Source organism: Canis lupus, chromosome 10 (genome assembly GCF_003254725.2).
Source record: "Canis lupus dingo isolate Sandy chromosome 10, ASM325472v2, whole genome shotgun sequence".
NCBI lineage: Eukaryota > Metazoa > Chordata > Mammalia > Carnivora > Canidae > Canis > Canis lupus.
The window spans coordinates 17,312,783-17,331,680 of NC_064252.1; the positions used below are offsets into that span (position 1 = coordinate 17,312,783).

At 59.2% G+C, this 18,898-nt stretch overlaps 2 protein-coding genes and 1 long non-coding RNA gene across 8 annotated transcripts in view; 1 reads left to right on the forward strand and 2 right to left on the reverse strand.

The window, feature by feature from the left end:
* Nucleotides 1-1,636: 1,636 nt before the first annotated feature.
* Nucleotides 1,637-7,000, reverse strand: ACR (acrosin). 2 transcript variants are annotated; one of them, XM_025454922.3, is made up of 5 exons: nt 6,870-7,000; nt 5,874-6,080; nt 5,433-5,716; nt 2,811-2,956; nt 1,637-2,290 (listed from the first exon to the last, which is right to left on the reverse strand). In XM_025454922.3, the coding sequence occupies exons 1-5, from the start codon at nt 6,944-6,946 to the stop codon at nt 1,760-1,762; spliced, it is 1,245 nt and encodes a 414-aa protein (XP_025310707.1). In that variant the 5' UTR covers nt 6,947-7,000; the 3' UTR covers nt 1,637-1,759. The 2 variants fall into 2 exon arrangements, with proteins under 2 accessions (XP_025310707.1, XP_025310716.1); XM_025454931.3 differs by having other exon boundaries at nt 6,874-6,977.
* Nucleotides 6,953-10,299, forward strand: LOC112665360 (uncharacterized). The gene is made up of 4 exons (XR_003140329.3): nt 6,953-7,390; nt 7,476-7,790; nt 8,281-9,859; nt 9,985-10,299. It is a non-coding gene; the product is annotated as an uncharacterized LOC112665360 (long non-coding RNA).
* Nucleotides 10,300-11,191: 892 nt separating this feature from the next.
* The window catches only part of SHANK3 (SH3 and multiple ankyrin repeat domains 3), a 49,017-nt gene continuing 41,310 nt past the window's right edge, over nt 11,192-18,898 (reverse strand). Inside the window, exons 22-23 of one of the 5 annotated variants that reach the window (XM_025455049.3) lie at nt 14,741-14,768; nt 13,568-13,708 (exon numbers count right to left, since the gene is read on the reverse strand). In XM_025455049.3, coding sequence (XP_025310834.2) covers nt 13,688-13,708; nt 14,741-14,768 — 49 coding nt within the window. In that variant the 3' untranslated portion in view covers nt 13,568-13,687. The other 4 variants (XM_025455026.3, XM_025455042.3, XM_025455033.3 and 1 more) reach the window with 4 other exon arrangements.

The window sequence follows — 18,898 nt, forward strand, 5'->3', positions numbered from 1 at the left end:
CATGGCCTCCCATCAGTGTTCCCTGAACACAAGCCCTGTCTCTCCAACAAGGAGACCCACGTGCCAGAAATAGATGAGAGGCCCAACAAGGAGAGAAGGGAAAAACTAAGGACAAGGATTGGAGCATGTGAAAGGAGAGAGAGTTGCCAGGAGAATCTGTTCCGGATCCTGGGACGCTCTGAAGAGGAGGGATGACCTGCAGGTGGAAAGAAACCACTGGTCCTAAAGCTCCACCCACCCTTACTCTGTGGCCTGAGCACACCTTGTACCACCATTCCCACCTGCGAAGCTCAGGGCTCAAGACTTCCCAGGAAGTGTGAGGGCAGATCCTGAGTTTCTGCTCTTTGGACTATGTGGCCTACAGCTTGGTTTCTATCTCGCTCTGTGACTGACACGGAGTTTTGTTCGGTGTTTAGAGGATAACTAGTGTCTGACACCAGGGTTCAAAGCTTATATACCCAGTAGGGAGATGAAGAAACTGGCTTTAGAAGAGAAAGACCAAAGCCAAAAAAGGAATAATGGACCTGCCAACTCTAATCTTAGCAATGCCAGCTCTTAGTCAAGGCAGATAAAATTTGTTTTGTTTTTTTAATTGAATCCAGTGTTGCTACACTACAGAGCTATGGGCCACCCAGATCAGTTTGCAAGCACTCCTAGGTGGCCTAAGCATTTCAGGGGTCAGAAGTGCACAGATGGTGTACAGCAGGGCACCCCTGCGTAAGTATAAGGTTACCCAGCATCTCATCACCAATTGGATCTAAATTACAGCCCACATCTATAAGCGTTTACAGCATGTCACGCTCTGCTCTGAATCCTGCACATCTGTCCTAATTTCATTGTCACACAACCCTCTGGCCATATTCCCAAGGCCTAATAGCTGATGAGGGGCAAAACAGAGGGTTTGTTTGAACCCTGACAGACTGATGAATCCCAAAAACGGAGACTCATGACTGCTTCACCAACCCCAGCAGGAAAAGGACAGGCTCCTTGGTCTTCCTCACCCAGAGTTCTTCCTCATGCTCCTGCACCTTCCGCCACCTGTCTTTGCAACCAGAACAAAGGACCACCTTGCACTTGAAACCCATGCAAACAGTGGGCAGGTAACTGCCCAGCCAGGAGTGGGGGCAGGGGGTGGGGGTCTTCTTTCTGGAGCCTGCCATCTTTAATCCTCAAGTGGCTAAGATTTAATCCATGCCCTGAGCCCTTCGAGACCTCTTTCCCAGGAAGTTACAAGTGGACATGAGCAATTCTGGTTGGGGGCAGATTCCTGCCTGGGGTCAGCCATGTGGACTGATCATCGGATGGCCATGCTACAAAACTTCACACTGGGGTCATTCTTCGAGTGGACTCAGATCCACACCCTCCCCTTTTGTGTCAGCTCACCTCACAGGTGCTTCCAGGGCTCACCCCCACTGATTTAATATGCAGAGACTCCGAGTGTACAGACCATACCCGGCCTGCTGCCCCAGATGACCTTGTTCCAACTTTAAAAATCAAAATTTAGGAAACCACAATTGCCATTGACATACAAGCAATTCCACCTCATTGGAGGGTGACAGAGGAAGGACACATTTGATGGGGGATGGTTTGGATTCAATTGGGCAGGGCAGGCAGGAAGAAGTCCAGAAAGCATCTCTTCATGGATATAGATATATATATATATATTTATATTTATATTTATATTTGTATTTATATTTGTATCCATCTTTGTTTTCTTGGGAGTGAGGGGCTCACTGGGTCTGTTGGGAGTGGGGTTGGATCAGGAGGCAGCGGTCAGTTCTGGGAGATCTGTGGTCTCCATTTCATAATACCCCTTTGCGCTAGAAAAGGTCTTCCCCTTCAAGATCTCTATGAGTTGCTGTAGTCGCTTGGCAAAAGAAAGTACTTGGAGAGGTTTAGTGATAGATGGGGGTGCAGGTGGGGGTGGGGGTGGGGGTGGAGGTGGGGGTGCAGCTGGGGGTTTGGGTCGAGGTCGAGGTTGAGATGGCGGACTGGCAGGAGGCGGTCGAGGAGGGCGTTGGAAGTACCAAGGAGGGTGAGCAGGAGACTGGGCAGAGGGGGGTCTAGCCGGGGGTGCTTGAGTACTAGGATGGGGAGGGGTGGCCAGTTGAGCCATGTGCAAGGCATTAGAACCAATCTTGGAAGCAATCCAGTTCAGATAGGGCCAGGTGGCCGTGTAGACTCCGGGGCGCTTAGCTCGGGCACAGCCTACCCCCCAGCTTGTGATTCCCACGACCACATAGGTGTTTGCCACGTTGTCTCTGCACATGAGAGGCCCGCCGCTGTCCCCCTGCCCAGAAGGACACAGAAGTCACTCTCTGTCCAAGCCACTTTTCCCCTGTCCAGAAGGGCCATTGGGTCTGGAAGGACAGTTTCTGTAGTCACATGGCTTCCTGCTGCCATGAACACAAGTAGTAGTGGTAAACTTTGAGTTGGTATCAACAGCTTCAGTTGGGATGTGAGAAGGGAATGGACTGTCATGGGTCTCCTCGCAGTGAGGGGGGAAGACAAGCGACCCATGGGCCCAGTTGCGTGGCTCATGCATCCACAGGCATGTACGTACAAGTGGATGTGAAATTTTTGTATTCTGGTGAGGAGAGGTGAGCATCTCTTCAAGGGTGGTGTTTGGGTGCTATGGTCTCTGTGTTATGACAGGATAAAGGCTCTCAGCATGGTGATTAGTCCTTTGTAGGGGCAGCAGATGTCACCTCCCATCCTCATTCTACAAGATGGGACCAGGGAAAGGGTCACTGAGGCAGGGCCCTGGAGGCAGTGGTGTTCAGGGAGGAGGGCACCCAAAGGGAAGTTACCTGGCAGGTGTCGATCTTGCCTTCAGGGTAGCCTGCACACACGTTGGTTGAACGAATGCGCCCATTGTACCACTGGGTGGAGTTACATAAGTCGAGGTCGATGAGGTTCACGCGTGCCTCCTGCAGTGTAGGTGCGATCCTGTAGGCTACAGCCAGGCAGCTCAGTGGTCAGCGGTCACAGAAGGCACGTTCTGGGAAAGCCCTGCCTCCTCCCTCCACAGAACCCCTGTCATCCTGAAACACTCTAATTAAACCTAAAATCCATGGAAGTCAATGCCCCTGGCCTCTCCTCATATGCTTCTGAAGGACGTGGGGCGGGGGTGGAGGAACGTGCAGGGGCAGTGCACGGAGGACGCACAGATGCAGCCGTGCGTCAATGTGAAGGGATGTGTGTCGATGCCAGATGACTATTCACAGTTACGGCCAGGATGTGTCACCCCGTTTACACCCCACAGTGACCTCCTGTGTTGAGCCCCATGACTCGCCTTTCCCACAATCAGGAGCTTGGAGCACCACTCATCCAAACATCCTGGTAGGGATGTAGTGTGGCTTGGATTCTGGATTCGGACCAAGGGTCTCCTGTCTACACTCAAATCGAGGATACACATTTCATTTCCCCATAGCACAGCTGTAAGTCACCCTCCCTGCTTTTTATCCCCTCTCAGGACCCCTCTGCTCAACAGCGGACAGGATCCTCTGGAGCGGGGTGAGTGAGTCCCTCCCTGTGTGCCTCCCATCTGTTCTGGGATCATAGAAAGGGAGGAAGTGCAGGATTGCCTCCACACAGACCTGTCAGGGGCTTGGATGGCTGGAATGACCTGAAGCCAAGTCAGACCTTCCTTTACAGCCCCGGACGTTCCATCACGACCTATGGGTTAAGAAAGGGCCAGCGCAGGCTCTGCCTCCATCAGCCAACCCTTCACCTGGCTCGGACAGAGCCCCGGAAAGGGCACGGCTCTCCCCTCTTCATCCAGCAGCTCCCTCAGACAGAGGGGCCCCAGCACAGCAGCACCCACAGCCCAGCTGCAGCCTGGCAGGCGGCCCTGACATCCCTGCATCTGCATGGGGAGGTGGCAGACCAGACTTGCAATATAGAGATGTGGGGCAAGCAGGAAACCAGGACCCGTCTGGGCAGCCTTAACTGTGTCTCCAGTCCCTTCAGCTCAGCTTTCCGTACCCCTCAAAGCAGTTAGTTTTGTACTTGCACTGCCCGAGACAGGGGTGACATTGAAATTGCTGCCAAAACAAGACTGGTCACCCGAGGTGACCTTTTAGATCTATGTTAAGAGCCAGAGGACCTGAAGGAGAACAGGGTTTTCTCAATCCCAACCCATTGGCTCTAAATGACGGACGCTATGACGTCTACAAGAACTGGAAATTCTGTAGGAAAGGAGGAGGACCACCCCGGAAGTGCTCTCCGAGCTCTGAAGCACATGAGCTCGAGGAGGAGGTAGAGAGAGGAAATGGAGAAGGAACGTCACAGAAGATCTGAGACTTGGCCTTAGCGGTGGAGGATGTGTTCACTAAAACCTGGCAGACATCCCATTAAGTTGAGGAGGATTCTAGAACAAAAAAGGACTTGCATGGTGTCCAGGGTGTCACTGGGAGCCTACAATCCTTTTGAGTGACAGGATAGCAAAGGTGATGGTAGCGGTGGAAGTGTAGATGGGAGCCCTGAGATCAGCCCCCGAGGGACTGCAAGAACCCCGAAACACTGTGCACATGTTTGGGTGGGTGGGCAGAGCAGGGTGGGCTGGGGTGGGACAAGAAGAACGCTCTAGAGGCCACAGCAGAGCCATGGACACCGACAGCCAGCCAGAGGGTACACCCCGGGCCAGGGAGGGAAGGGCCAGCAGAGGCCAGTGAAAACAAGGGTGCCCGGGGGGAGGGGGGGAGCCCTTCCCTGAGGGATGGGCAGAGAGGAGGAAGAGTCACAGGACGCATCCTGACTCTACCAGGGTTTTGTCACCAGAAAAGACTAAGTTTTGACCCCAAATGACTTGAATCAGGAGCCCCCAGTTTTCCATTAGCAAAGGACGGAAGCACTTCCAGGGTCTCCTCACACCCCCAAGCTGACGGGAGAAGAAGCCCACGTGGCCACCTGCGGAAGGCTGAGAGGCCTACCCCACCTGCCCTGTCGCTGCCCACTGCTGACCTGCCAGAAACGCCACCCCCAACGCCCACTAGGGAAGAAAGAAGGAGGGCGGATTCTGGAGATGTGAGCCCCGAGGGTGCCTGGGCCGGGCGGGCTGGGCTCCCGGCTCTCACGGCCTCCCACTCGGCCTCGCAATCGGCCTCCCATGCGGCGGGACGGCCCAGGAGGAGCTGGCCAAGCACGGGTTCAGGCTGCGATACCCCGTTTAGGCAGCGTAGCAGCGGGGCTCCCGGCCCCAGGTACAGACACAGCCCAGTGTGACTGCGCGAGGCCCTCCCTCCAGCGACCCACAGGTCCGCGGTCGCGAGGCCCTGGGCAGGGGACGCAGCTGCCAGTGTGTCCCCTACGACAGGGCCCAGTGTTGGGACCCTACTGCCCGCACTCCGCTGGGTCTCACATCTCGCCCCCACTGTGGAGACCACGGAGGGGTGCCCCGCAGCGCCCCGTGAGCTCCCCCCAGCACTCACCTTTCTCCTTCAAGAACCCCCAGCCAGCCACCCAGCAGCCCTGGGGCACCCTAGGTGGGCCCGCCCTGAACTGGGGCAGGCAGCCGGGGCCAATGAACTGCCCGCACGGAACGGGCGGCGTGATCTTCATGAGCGCGATGTCGTTGTACTCCAGACTGGGGACGTAGCTCTCGTGGATGATGATTTTCTCCACGTATCTTTCCTGCTGGGGCGGCTTCGCGGGCTTATCATTTCCATACACGATCTCCCTTGCGCCAAAAATCAGTCTCCAGTCGTACACTTTCCTGCAGGCGGAGGCCAGGCAGGCGGCGCTCAGCCAGGGGCCCCGAGGCTGGCGGCCAGGACCCCAGCCCCCCCAAGGCCCACCCCAAGGCCCCACGCAGCACCCTGCACGCCCACCCTCCGGGGCCCCCAGACCCCTGCACACCCTCGCACACCTACTTTTTGGAGACGAAGCAGTGAGCGGCAGTGAGCAGCCAGTGGGAGTTCAGCAAGGTGCCTCCGCACGCGTGGTACCTCCGGTTGTTGTGGGAGGTGAAGACCTGGAGGCTGACCATCCAGGGCCAGGCCCCGATCACCGTGTCCTGCCCTCCGATGATGCGGCTGGCCCCCTGCGTGCTGTGCCTGAACCGCAGCCCACAGGGGCCACTGAGGAGAGACGCCCGGTCAGAGGGCACGGGGGGCACGGGGGGCAGTGGGGGAGCCAGGTCAGAGGCTGTGGCTCCGGGAACAGCCCAGGAGCTTGGGGTCATAGGGCTGGTGGATGTGGCCACAGGCGGGGAAAGAGGGACCGTGGGAATCAGGGGGCACAGGGGAGACACAGGGGGGAACAGGGGGGCTAGACAGGTGTGATGGCGGGGGACTCAGGGAACAGCCCCAGGGCTCCCCCGCCGTACACGGTGGGCTTGGAGGGTGGCAGGAGGAGGGGACCTGCCAAGATAGGTCCAGTAGCCCCAGCTATGGGGAGCACTGGGGGCCCAGGGGTGGAAGCTCCGGGAGCTGGGGGGAGGCCACGATAGTTTCGGGGGTATCTTGGGGGCTGCTGGAGCCTAAGGTGGAGAGGGGATCCTTCAGGAATGCCATGACAACACCCTGGAGCCTTGGGGGTCAGCCATAGGTAGGGGCACCTCGGGGTCTGTGGGAACAAAGGGGCTCCTAAAAATTAGGACTCGATGCTTGAGGCAGTGGGGTCAGTCTCTGGGTGAGGAGAGGGCCCCAGTGTCTGTGCTGCGGGAGGCATCGGAGCCTGGGGTCAGGCCTAGGGGAAACTGGGAGCAGGGTGGCCTGAGGTGGGATGCGGGTCACGCCCAGGGAAAGCCAGGGGAGTCCCAAGGGCCAAGCTTGGCCTCCTCCCGCGCCCTGGACAGAGGGAGTCTGGGTGGGCCTTGCTGCTCAGAACACACTCTCCCCACCCCCTGAGGAGCCCTGGACACTTACTCACACGTGGCGTTATCTTTGGCAACCACAGACACCACCAAGACCAGCAGAACGGCAGTTGGCAGCATCTCCACCATACTCCTGCCCCAGCCTGGCCTGGAAGCCGAGTGACCTCATAAAGCTCTGCAGCCTCCTGACCAATCAGCAGGGCCACCTCCCACCTCCTCCCCCCACCCCCAGTCTCAGGCCAGGCAGAACTTTTTAGCTAACCGGTTCACACTCAAACAAGTTTCCAGCTTTTGGTACAGGCTTCCCCCACCCCTGGGGTGATGGGGGCTCATGTCCAGCCCTCTCCCTCCGTCCCAAGGCCAGGATCTTCATTCCCTGGGACCCTTCTAAGGTCCCATATCGTCTGAGGTTCTAGTCAGGGGCAGGTTCAGGGTCTGTCCCTTGGGCACGCTGTACCCACAGTTCCTGCTCCACAGCCTGGATTGAGGGGCAGCTATGTCCTGTATCAGGACGGTGCAGCAGGTGGCGGCTACAGGGCATCAGGCTCGTCAGGTTAATCAATCCTTATCCATGTATGGAGCAAATTGTCTTTCCCTCTCACAAGTACATGTTGTCAGCACGCTTCTCGAAGAGCCACTTTGAATTTCTCTAATTTAGGACCACGAGGCCGACCTTTCTACTCACTGCTGCGTATCGCAAGGTCTGGTGTTACCTACCTGAGTGCCTCCAGGTCTCCTCTCCGGGACAGATGTGCAGCAACGTGTGTCTCTTATACTTGAGTGTTAGGAACTCCCATCACAGTTGCCTAAGTACCCTGAGGTTTCACTTCTATCAGGAGACAACACCCCGCCTACAGGAGGATGACAAATGCTCACCTCACACACCTGCATGTTACGAAGTTGCAACTCCTGCAAGAGTGAGGACATCACGTCTCCACCGCATGGAGGGCGATCTCCCCTCCTCTCCCTGAGTGTAAGCTCTGCACCAAGCCATCGGAGTGTGAAGAGCTTGTCCTCTCCCCCACCTGCGTGTCAGGACCCCTCATAGCTTCTTTCTGAGTGTTGTCAGATTGTCAGATGACCTTTATTCTTCTACCTCTCTTCTGACTGAATGTCTTTTTTCTTTTTTAAGATTTTATTCATTTATTCATGATAGACAGAGAGAGAGAGAGAGAGAGGCAGAGACACAGACAGAGGGAGAAGCAGGATCCATGCAGGGAGCCTGACACAGGACTCGATCCTGGGTCTCCAGGGTCAGGCCCTGGGCCGAAGGCGGCGCTAAACCGCTGAGCCACCCGGGGATCCCATCTGACTGAATGTCTTAGTGCTCATCTCATGTAACTTTCGGGAGGTCACATCCCCCCCAGATGAATATCCAATAGGTCTTGCACATCTGCACCTGAGTCTCAGGAGCTATCGACTCCTATTCCTGCACATGAGGATGTGTTTGCTCCCATCTCCAGGCCGAAGGCCTCATCTCTACCACCTGAGTGTCACTTTGGGGTGTCTTCTCTACCCGAGAACCCAGAGTCTTCTACCCCCTACCTGAAGGCCAGGAGGTGCATCTCACCTAGTGCGCCGCGATTTCATCAGCCATACTGAGGAGCCAGGAAGCCTCCCTCCCCACCTAAAAGTATGAGCTTTTAGCATCTCTACCTGAATATCACACGGTCTCCTTTACTGGCTAAGTGTCTGACTGTGGTTTCCGTCTCACTGCTGAGGGTCTTGGGGTCGCATCTCCCCTACCCGAGGGTAATGAAATCTCCTATCTCCCATTCGAGTATAACCGGGTCTTCTGTGCTCTCCCTGAGTGTCAGGAGATCTGGTCTCTCGTGTCTTCTGCTAGATCTGGAGCCTCCATCTCTTCTCTCTTCATGACCGAGGGGTCTCCTCTCCCCTATTTGAGTGTGACAAGGTCTTATGGTCCCTACCTGCAGATCAGGTGTTTCCATCTCTTCCACTTAATTGTCGGACCTCTCATCTCCTCTACACAACTGTCCCCAAATCTGCTGTTTGGGGACAGCAGATTTGTTGTAATAGGAGAGGACCTGGCCTCTCCTATTACAGGGTGTGGGAGTGCTGACTGGCTGCCTGCTAAGGTAACCAAAAAGGCTTTGGAATCACACTTCAAGAAACGACAACAGGAATTCAAGATGGAACCATTAGAGTTTTGATTGTGTAAGAAAACACCTATTCAGGAGTTTTTACAGGATTCTGATGGGCACAAAATTGATATGGTATTTAGGTCCATGAGAATCATTTAGCAGAATGATGTAAACATTTATTTTGATGCCAATATGTACAATTTTCCAGAAATCACAACCTTGGCAAGTATTTAAACATGATGAAGATGTTAGTCATAAACTTCAAGATGAAAAGTAGTACCTGGTTTTTCAAAACACTTAGAGTCACTCATAACAAAGTTGAAGACCCAAGGTCTAGATTCTAGAAGACAACTACTGTGTGACTTCACAGAGTAACACTCACTTCTGATTCTAGAAGGGGCCGCCAGTCACAGCACCTGCCCCATGGCCACAGGAATGGCTGGAGGGATAGGCAGGTGGCCCACCCAGGTTAATTTTGTCATTAACCCTAATGGAGGAAGCAAACATCTGAAATGAGTGACGTCATCTGGCTTCTACACTCTGTTCCAAAGCACAGGGGAGAGAGGAGGGTACCAGACAGGACCCTGAGGCCAGAGGACACGGTCCCAACGGCTACCGGGGGCTTGACTCTGGCCAAGCTAGGGCTCCCAGCTCCCCAGATGATGGGTTCCCCAGCCCCAGCCCCTTCCACCTCCCTCCCTCCCTGCCCTCCTGCATTCCCACTCTCATGTCCTCAGGCTTACCCCAGCCTGCTTCCTGCTCCTTGCCTCCGAGCCCCTATCCTGCCCCCACAACGTGATCCTGCATCCCGATCCCTAGCCCCCTCAGGCTCCCCAGGGATGCCCTCTGCAGAGCGGACACCAAGGTGTCCACAGGTCCTCGGACAGGGGTGCCTGGGCTGAGGGAGGCGAGTGCGCTGCAGCCAGGAAGAGTGCCGGTGAGTTGCCTAGGGGCCCCCAAAGGACATCCTGAGGCCATGAGGAGACCTTGGCCCCACAGCGTCTGGGGCTGCAACTCCCCCAGCACTGAACCTGTGGGGTCCTCTGCTGTGTCCTCTCACAGGTGGTGAAGATTCTGACTCACCTCCCCCAAACCTCTTGGGGTGGCAGTGCCATTTCCACAGAAGGTTTGCTGCCTCTTCCTTCCTTCTGTGGAAAACTGACCCAGGCCCAGAGAGACCCAGAGCTCCACGTGCAGCTCCGAGAACTCCAGCCCCTCCCCCACAGAGGCACAGGCCCAGGGCGAGTCGGGGTCCCACCCCCACCCCTACACTTAGACATCCCGCCGCCGGCCCGTTCTCTCTGACTTCCTTCACGGCCTCTTCTATACCATGACTACAGCTTCTAACTTAAAAGTGAAAATTAAAAATTTGAAAAAGTGGGAAATTTGAAATTGTGGGGCTTTCTAGATACGCTGCCAGCCCCTCAAGATCCAAGCTCGGCAGGGCCTTCTCCAGTCCCTACCAGCCCATCCAGACCCGCACGTGCTGCCTCAAAGCACCTCCACCGGCCCACACCTGCAGTCGGAGTCGGCCTCCCTGCCACCTGCTTGACTCCCTCTGGGATCTTCTCGCCTCCCTGGTGGCGTCTCCTGCTGGCCCCGCCGTGACCCGGTGATAACCCCGGTCCAAGTCCACATTTATCACCGTCACGTCTGTGCCCCACCTTGACCCGGTGGGGCCCGGCTCTGCAGGCACTGCCCTCCCAAGGCCTCGCCATGGGCCTGCTCTGTGGGACAACGTCCAGCACTCGCCGCACTGTGAACCCTTCTCCCACTCACCAAGGGGCCCCTGCCCTTCCTGTGGACAGACCACCCCCACCGGGTGCCACAGCAGGCTGGCCACCTCCTTGGCTGCTCGCATGACTGGGAGCCCAGAGCACGAGGGGAAGTCTGACCAAGGGCCGCAGCCACGGGGGCAGGACAGCTGGGGCAGACGGGAGGGGCTCCAGGGGCAGGAGCTACAGAATTCCGAAACAAAGGGCCTGGGGGAGGGGGGGCAGGGGTCACAACTGGACTTCTAGCTCAGGAGGGCTATGCAGCGAGCTGATGAACAGAGAAGCTTGCAGCTCAGGAAGCACAGGTTGAGGTCCAGAGCACTCGGGCAGAGCTGCAAGCCTGGCACGTGGACGTGGAGCTCAAGGAGACGGGGTCAGGGCCAGGGCCCCGAGTCAGCAGGTACTCGTGTCAAGGCTGAGGAGGTCTGTGTCACCCTGTGCAAGGGTCAGCAGTCTGTGTTCCGAGTATCTCCTCAAACAGGCAACTGAGAAGGTTTCATTTCTTATAAATTTATTACATAATAATATTATAATAATTATTATCAATAATAATAATATAAGAAACATAGATCTCTGTGGGGTGTATCACAACGTCAGGGTCAGGAGGCCTCAGGACTGGAGCAGGGGTGAAATCCCCTGGATGGAACTCCATACAAAAGGAGGGGCGGAGCACAACTGACCCTGTAAAGTTAAAAACCCAAATTGAACGGAACCAAAAACCCACAGGTGAGTGTGAGACCGAGTGTGTATGTGGCAGTCTGTTACAGTGACTGCTGCTGTGTGTGTGACCTGGTCTGTCGGTGAAGGGGTTACTGGGTGTGACTCTGCCCAGGGAGTGGGGCCGGCGGGCCAGGGTGGGGCAGGCGGGCACAGACCGGCGTGCCAGGCCCCTGGGCTGGGAAAACTTCAGTTTTCTGGTTTTTTTTTTTTTTTATTAAAAAAAGCTAGAAATATAAACAGAAACTTGTGAGTGACGTGGATGGAGCTTAGTCCAGACTCCAAACCCTAGGTTTAAAAACGTCCCAGGGCCCCCCACCCCACAGGTCATTGCTGAGTGTGAGGAGTCACAGTAAGGGGGGCTGGGGTGTCCTCTGGGGTCTTTGCCTCTCCCCAGGGCTTGTGGTGGCTTGACTCTAGGGGTCCTCTATGAGCCCCCCAGAAGCCCAAAGCAGGGGGGGCACTGCCTCCAAGGGCCCTTGGGAGCCTGTCCCAGCAGCAGAGCTTCACCGAGGAGGCCCGCTCAGGCTAGAGGAGGCTCTGCAAGGACAGGCTGGGCAAACAGCAGGTCCTAGGGTGCCTCTTTCTTTGGAAGTGGAGATGGGGTGCTTTCACGGGCACACACCCATGCACGCACCCTGTGCATACCGCTGAAGCCCCCACACAGAGTGGCCTCTGGGGACCATGCTCCACTCAGGCACACACAGGGCCCCGATGCACTCAGCTGCACCCAGAGTTTCACACACTCGCACATGTGCGCACACACACAGGGCAGGAACGGGAGACTTTGGGGTCTGAGGCAGGGAGGCTTCTCTGCTGTGGTTGCCCGACAGTGTGGGGAGGAGGCCAGGCCCCTCCCGGGAAGGGGCCCCGTGAGGGACTCGGCTGGGGGCGGCCGCCAGGGCTCTGGCCTCCCCAGGGCAACGGTCTCCCAGGCCACCTGACCTAGCTAGTGCCCAGCAGGACTCGCGGCCTGCCGCCCCTCCTCCGCGCAGCACCTGAAGGGTCGGTGGGGCACACTAGAGCTCAGCGAGGGGAGAGGGCCGAGCCAGGCCTGGCCGGCTACTAGGACCCTGGCCAACCCCAGACCAGCTGGAGCGTCCCCCGCCCCATGTGGGGTGGCAGTGGCAGTGAGGGGCCAGAGATGGAAGACTGGGCAGCAGCAGCGCAACCGGTGGGGGGCTGTCGGGGAGGGGAAGGGAAGCTATTAAGGACAGAGATATTTGTTCCTTTTCTCGTTCCAAATATAGAGTGGATTAAAATATGCAAAACAGGAGGGCTCCTAGGCCCCCAACCGAGAACCCCAAGTCTCCCCCCTCCCCCCGAGTCACCAAGGTGTGTCCTGACCTCGCATGCTGGACTGGGTCCCCCCCGCCGTGGGAGAGCAGCCGCCAGGCGCTGTGCGGAGGTGGTCAGGCCGGAGCACCCACCCCGGCCCTCTCCCGCCCCAGCCGCCGGCCCCTCGCCCTTCCTGACCGTGTGCTGGGTGGGACTCGCCGGCCGGGGAGGGCACTAAGCAATGTACAGGGCAAGTCTCCGAGCAACAGCAAACAGGACGATTCATGCAACATTCCTGGCCCGGGCGCCGTGGGGGGGGCGGGCCGAGCCCGCGGCCCGGGGGCGGGGGCGGAGGCGGGGGCAGGAGGGGGCCCTGCCGGCAGGGCGCGGCCGGGGCGCGGGGGCGGGGGGGCGGGGGGGGGCGTCAGCTGCCGTCCAGCTGCCTGAGCGCGCGCTCGATGTTCATGCGGTGGCCCACGCGCGTGACGCCCAGCTCCACGAAGTCGTCCTTGGTGAGCGCCGGCAGGTGCGCGCCCTCGATTTCGTGGTCCTCGAAGCGGTCGCGGTGCTCGCCCAGGTGGATGCTCTCCAGCCAGTCGCCCACGTCGAACTTGCTCCAGAGCTGCAGCGGCTTCTGCTGGAAGGGCCGGCGCGGGCCGGGCGCCCCGGGGCCGGGGCCGGGCGCGGGCGAGGGCAGCGGCGACGGCGAGGGCGAGCGGCTGCGCGCGCTCACGCTGCGCACCACGAAGCGCACCTCCTTGGGCTCATGCGGGATGGAGAGGCTGGACGACTTGAGGATGGTGGGGGGCGTGAGGCCGAAGGGCCGCCCCGCGCCCCCCGCGCCCGCCCCCAGCCCCTCCACCCGCTCCAGCGACGCGGGCTTCACCGGGCTCGGGGCGCGCCTTGCCACGGGGTAGCGGCCGCCGGGCCGCACCGGGAACGAGGCCCCGCCGCCCGGGCCCCCGGGGCTGCGCTGCGCTGAGATGGTGCTCAGCTCACCGAGGCTGCTGAAGAGCCTGCGGAGGGAGAGGGGGTCAAGGCCAGGTGAGGGGCGCCCGGAGACGCGGGGGCAGGCGGGGCGGAGGGGGCGCAGCCTTGGGGCCACAGGAAGGCAGTGGGCTCCCAGGGCTCCGGCGAGGGGCGAGGGATGGGCGAGGGGCGCCACTGCGTTGGGCCCCCAGGGTCAGGCCAGGGCCCTGCACGGGGAGAGGGGGCCCCGGGCTCAACGGAGGGTGCTGTGAAGACTAAACCCAGTGGCGTGGCCCCCTTCAGGCCAGGGGGCCCCCAAGAGCTGCCCACCGGAGGAAATGTGGCCTGGCCTCTGCCGCCAAAGGGCTGCTGCCCCACCCCTGACCCTCGGCCCTGGCTCTAGGCGCTGCGGTGCACCCAGGCCCTGGGCGGGGAGCCTCTGGCAGCACCCCTCACCACTCCTACACGCAGCTCTGCTCTCCTGAGGAAACCCAGAGAAGCCTGGGCGGGCTTCGGGGATGGCTGAGTCATGACAAAAGCTGGTGGCTGCACAGACTGACCAAGTCCATGAGTCAGAGACAGACAGCAGGCAGCATTCGTGCCCACGCAGAGCAGCGGCACGTGCAGGCCGGGTACGAGGCAGCGCCACGCCCGTGGCACGGCCCCCCGGCACAGGGCAGCAGGCTCAGCAGCAGCACCCACACGTGGCACAGGCATGCAGCAGCGGGCAGGAATGGTGGTGGCCTGCTCGCGACAGACGCAGCAGCAAAGATGTGCGCGCACAGACACACACACACACAAATGGTACCTCGCTGCCCAACATCACCTGACAGGACCCCAGACCTGCAGCCCTCTCTCTCCAGCACGGCCATGCTGGGAGGCCCACCTGAGAGGACCTCCGGAGAAAGCCCACCCCCTTATCCCACCCCCTCCTCTCCGTTCCTAGCCCCGGTGATGCCCAGGGGAAGCCTCAGGGGGCTGTCGGTGGGAAGCCCCACGAAGCCAAGCAGAGCAGCAACCAGGGTGGCCGGGCGCAGCGCATGGACAGCGAGAGGCATGGGATGGGCATGCTCACTTACACAGCCGGCGCTCAGGACCACCGCGCAGCTAGACAGAGCAGCCACATGCAGATGGGCGGGAGAGAGCAATGAGAAAGAGTGTTAGCAGCCCAGGCCCAACAGCAGGCACGTGGCCCCACTCGAGCTATGGTGTGGCAGCCAAGGACACATCTCCCTGGCCAGACACCTGCGGGGGAGGAACTCGCTGCAGTGGGAGGGAGCACACCTGGGGCTGCTGGGGGAGGGGGCTGCAGCCCCAACCCAGGCCCATCTGGGTGGGCTCCTGGTCTGCCTGTGGGGCTTTTCTGGTTTGAGAAGCCAGGCAAGAGTAGTGCCCATCCACCAGCTTTTCTTGGGACGCTGTGTGGCAGGTGCTCAGCAGCCCCTTGGCACTTGGGGACACTCTCTGAGGTCTGAGCAGCCTCTCTCCAGTGGCCAGCCCACCTCCCCCCACCGCCCCTGCCTAAGTTAGGCTAAGCACACTCCTCTGGGTACCCCTGCCCACCTCCATGCGACCCTGGCCGGGGCCAATGCCACAGCGCATGGGGCACCCTCGGCATCCTTCCTCCTCTTGATGTGGCTTCATCTTTCCATGTCCCACCTGTGCAAGTGCAACCTCTCCCACTCAACCTGCGCTCCGGTTCCCAGCTTCCCCCACCTTCCACTGGCTCCTCTCCTCAGCCTCTGCCCCTGCTGCCTCTCCCAATGGCTCAGGCCCACAGCGGAGCCTCTTGAGGAGACTAGATCAAGCCTTCCCCCCACCTGCCCCCAGGAGACACCTGAGGTGGGCTCAGGAATGGGCACCAACCAGAAGACCCCTCTCTGTTCCCACCACACCTGGCCTCCCTGGCACCACCTGGGCTTTGGGGCAAGGCAGGGCAGCAGTGAAGGGAGAGGAGGAGGCCACCCAAGGGGATGTTGCAGGGGGTGGGTGGGTGCCCAGGGTTGTGGGGGAGGGGGAGGCAGCGCTGCATAAGATGCTGAGAGGACGATGGCCGGGAGAGGCCCCCTACAGCCCCCACACAGCGACCCCAGCCTGAGGACCTGCATCTCAGGAGGGAACCCTCCCCAGCCTACCCCAGAGGTTACGTTTCAGTGGACCCATGTGGGCGTGCCTAGAGGCTCGGGTGTGACCGAAGCATACTGACAAGTTGGCAGGACCACAGCCAAGCTGCGAAGGCAGAGAGAACAGGGTGGGTGCTCTGAGCCCAGAGCAGGGTGTGGCCTCCAGAACCTTTATGGCCGATGCTGGAGCCTCCTCGTCTGGCAGAGAAGTAAGCTGGCTCTAGTAGCACCGAGGAAGAGCCCCCTGAGGAGATGGGTGCTGGGTGCAAGGAGATGGGCCCCTGCCCGAGGATACGGCTGGTGCCAGGGGTGCCAGGGGTGCCATGAGGGCCTGAAGTGCCATGTTCCACTTGGCTGGGAGTGGGGAGAGAGAGCCTGTCCTAAGGATGCCCAGGGATGCTGGACAGGCCAGGAGGCCTAGAAGAGCCTAAGGAAGTCTGCGCTCCCGAGGGAGTGGCTGAGGGTTCCCCACGGCCCAGGTGCCTGCTCCTCCTCTCCTTCCTCTTGCGGGGACAGGGAACTATCACATCGCCCCCTGGGCAGGAATCCCAGCAGTATCCACAGCCAAGTTTCCATGTTCCTCTGCACACCCATCACTGTCCATCGCCTCTCTCGGCTGTCTGACCACCTCCCGAGCCAGGACCCAACCATGGCATGATCACGTCCCAGCACCCGCTGGCCTCCCAGAGGGGGCTTCTGGGCTATCCACCCTCTAACCAACAGTACCTCACCCCTGAATGCCGGCAGCATCTCCTCCGGATGGCTCAGCGAGGCTTCATCCCCCGGACGTCTCCTCCACCAACATCTGACTGTGGTACTGCCTCACTACCTCGTAACTCTTCAGCCACTGAGGCTGGCCTGGTCCCCACCCCCCACATACCCAGCAGTTACCAAGGCAGTAGCAGGACCCCTTGCTGACCCCTTCCTCTACCCCTTCCTTCCTAGCTGGGCTTCATGGGTTCTCCTTTCAGTTCCCACTTTCTCCTGGGCTGTATGGTCCACTCCCACCCCTTGGCTATGGTGAGGTGTGCAAAAATGCTACGTGTAAAGCCCAGCTAAGCTCCCCTGAGCTCCAGACCTCTACAGAGGCTGCCAGACATCCTCCCCACACCAGGGACCTGGGAGCCACCATCAGCTCCTTCTTTTCACCTGGAGGGCTCCTAGCATTAACCCAGGTCCTCATCCTCATTCCCCCAGCCACCTCAAGGTCCAGACATTTCATGCTCACTCAGGCTCTCTCTCCTCATTAGCTAACTGTCCTCCTGGACTCCTAGGACCTAGCACAAAACCAGGAGCACAACTTACACTGGAAAAAATGTCATCACACAAAAATAACTTGATGTGTCTCTCCCAGGCTTGGCTGCCTATTGGACCATTGGTACCAACAGAAAAGACAAAGCCCAAGCTCTGGTCCTTGCCTCTGCCTCAGGCCTTCCGCCACAGCACTCCTGCAGGGCAGGTCTAGGCCCGGGAGCTTCTGCAGTCTGGGAGCCCCAGTCGGGGAAAGAACCCTCAACAGCAGCACAGAACTAGATACAGACCCGTAAGCTTCAAAGCACACTCTGTGGCCACGGCGTCTCCAGCCTCTTGCCTTCCCACTGCCCACATCCGCTCATAGCTCCAACCTCAACACATCACCTCATCTGTGAGCCCTTCCTGCTCTCCCAGCAGAGTTCGGGGCTCCCGAAGCACGCGACCCAGTTTCATGCAACATTGCACTGGCCATCACACAACAGGTGTCAGCCCAGGTCCCGGAGGAAGCCCAGCTGCCCTTGAAACACCTGCAGTCACACAGGGTTGCATCCAAATCCCTGCCAAACATGTCAGCAGAGCAGGGTCCCTACCCCATCAGAGGGGCGTGTGTCTCCTGCAAGACACTAAGCGGTGACCTACTACTGACGGGTGTGAGGCCATGGCACAGAGCACCTCAGAGGGGTGGGGTGTGCAGGACAGACACCCCCTTCACTTTGTATTTCCAAAGCCATTTCTCCATGAACGTCTTCTGTAAAACCTGATGTGAGGGTCAGACAGCTGTAAAACTGAGAGCCACAGCAGAACTCTGTCCCTGCGGGGCTCAGATCACACGCAGGATTCCAATCCAACTGTGGAGCATGGAAGACAAATGGAGCTGAGTGCAGACGTGGCCCTCAAAGACCTCGGTGGGGCTCTGAGAAGACGGCTGTTCTGTCTACACCAGAGCTAGACCCGAAGCTGGAAGCGCAGAGTGGGTGCATAGTCTGCAACCAATGGTCCAGAAAGCCAGAGGTCCTAGCCCTTCCACCCAGAAAGATGGCCCCAGGACAGATGAGCCAATCACTTCAAGTTACTTCAGATCTGTGGCATACAGGGCAGCTTAGGTTGCCCGAGAAGGTCTTAGGCTATGGGGCGTCTTGTGGCTACGGGGCATCAGGGCGGTCAGCGGGGAGGTAGGTGAGCAGGAAGGGGCGCTGCCCCTCCCGTGACATCCATTGGATGAGGAAAGGGACAGGTCCGGGAGGTGAAACCCAGGGAACCCAGGGACCAGGGGACGAGGCTCAGAGGTGTGGCCCTCCAGGGGCCTCTGCCAGGACTGATCCTGGGAAGGAAGCAGCCCCACCCAGACGTTGGGACTTCCCACACCAGGAGCATTTCTCCATGACACGGTATCATGGGCAGCCCGTCCCTGAGAGAGGACTGCAGCCCACAGCCAGCGGCGGAGCAGGAGCCACCCAGCAGCCACGCGAAGGCCGACTCAACATGTCGCCACGTCCCCTGCTCGGCCCCTGCCTACAGCCAGAAGTGGAGGGGGGGCACTCCAGAGGACTGTGGTTTCACCCAGGTCTGAGGGCAAGAGGGGGAACACCGCGGAGACAGGATGCGTGACCGGGAGCAGGAGGGCATGTGGAGGGCAGGGGGATGGGGAGGCTACACTGACGAGGTCGAACTGCGTGGATGAGTGATTGCAGAATATCAAGGACACGCCGTGTGTCCTTCACACAACTGACACATACAGGTGGCAGTGTAACGAATGAACAGGTGCGCATGTCTGCGCGATGGGTTACTGCACAGAAACCAGTGTCTGTCACCAGAAGGGGCTTAATGACAGAGGCTGCGGAGGTCGGCTGGACGCCACCA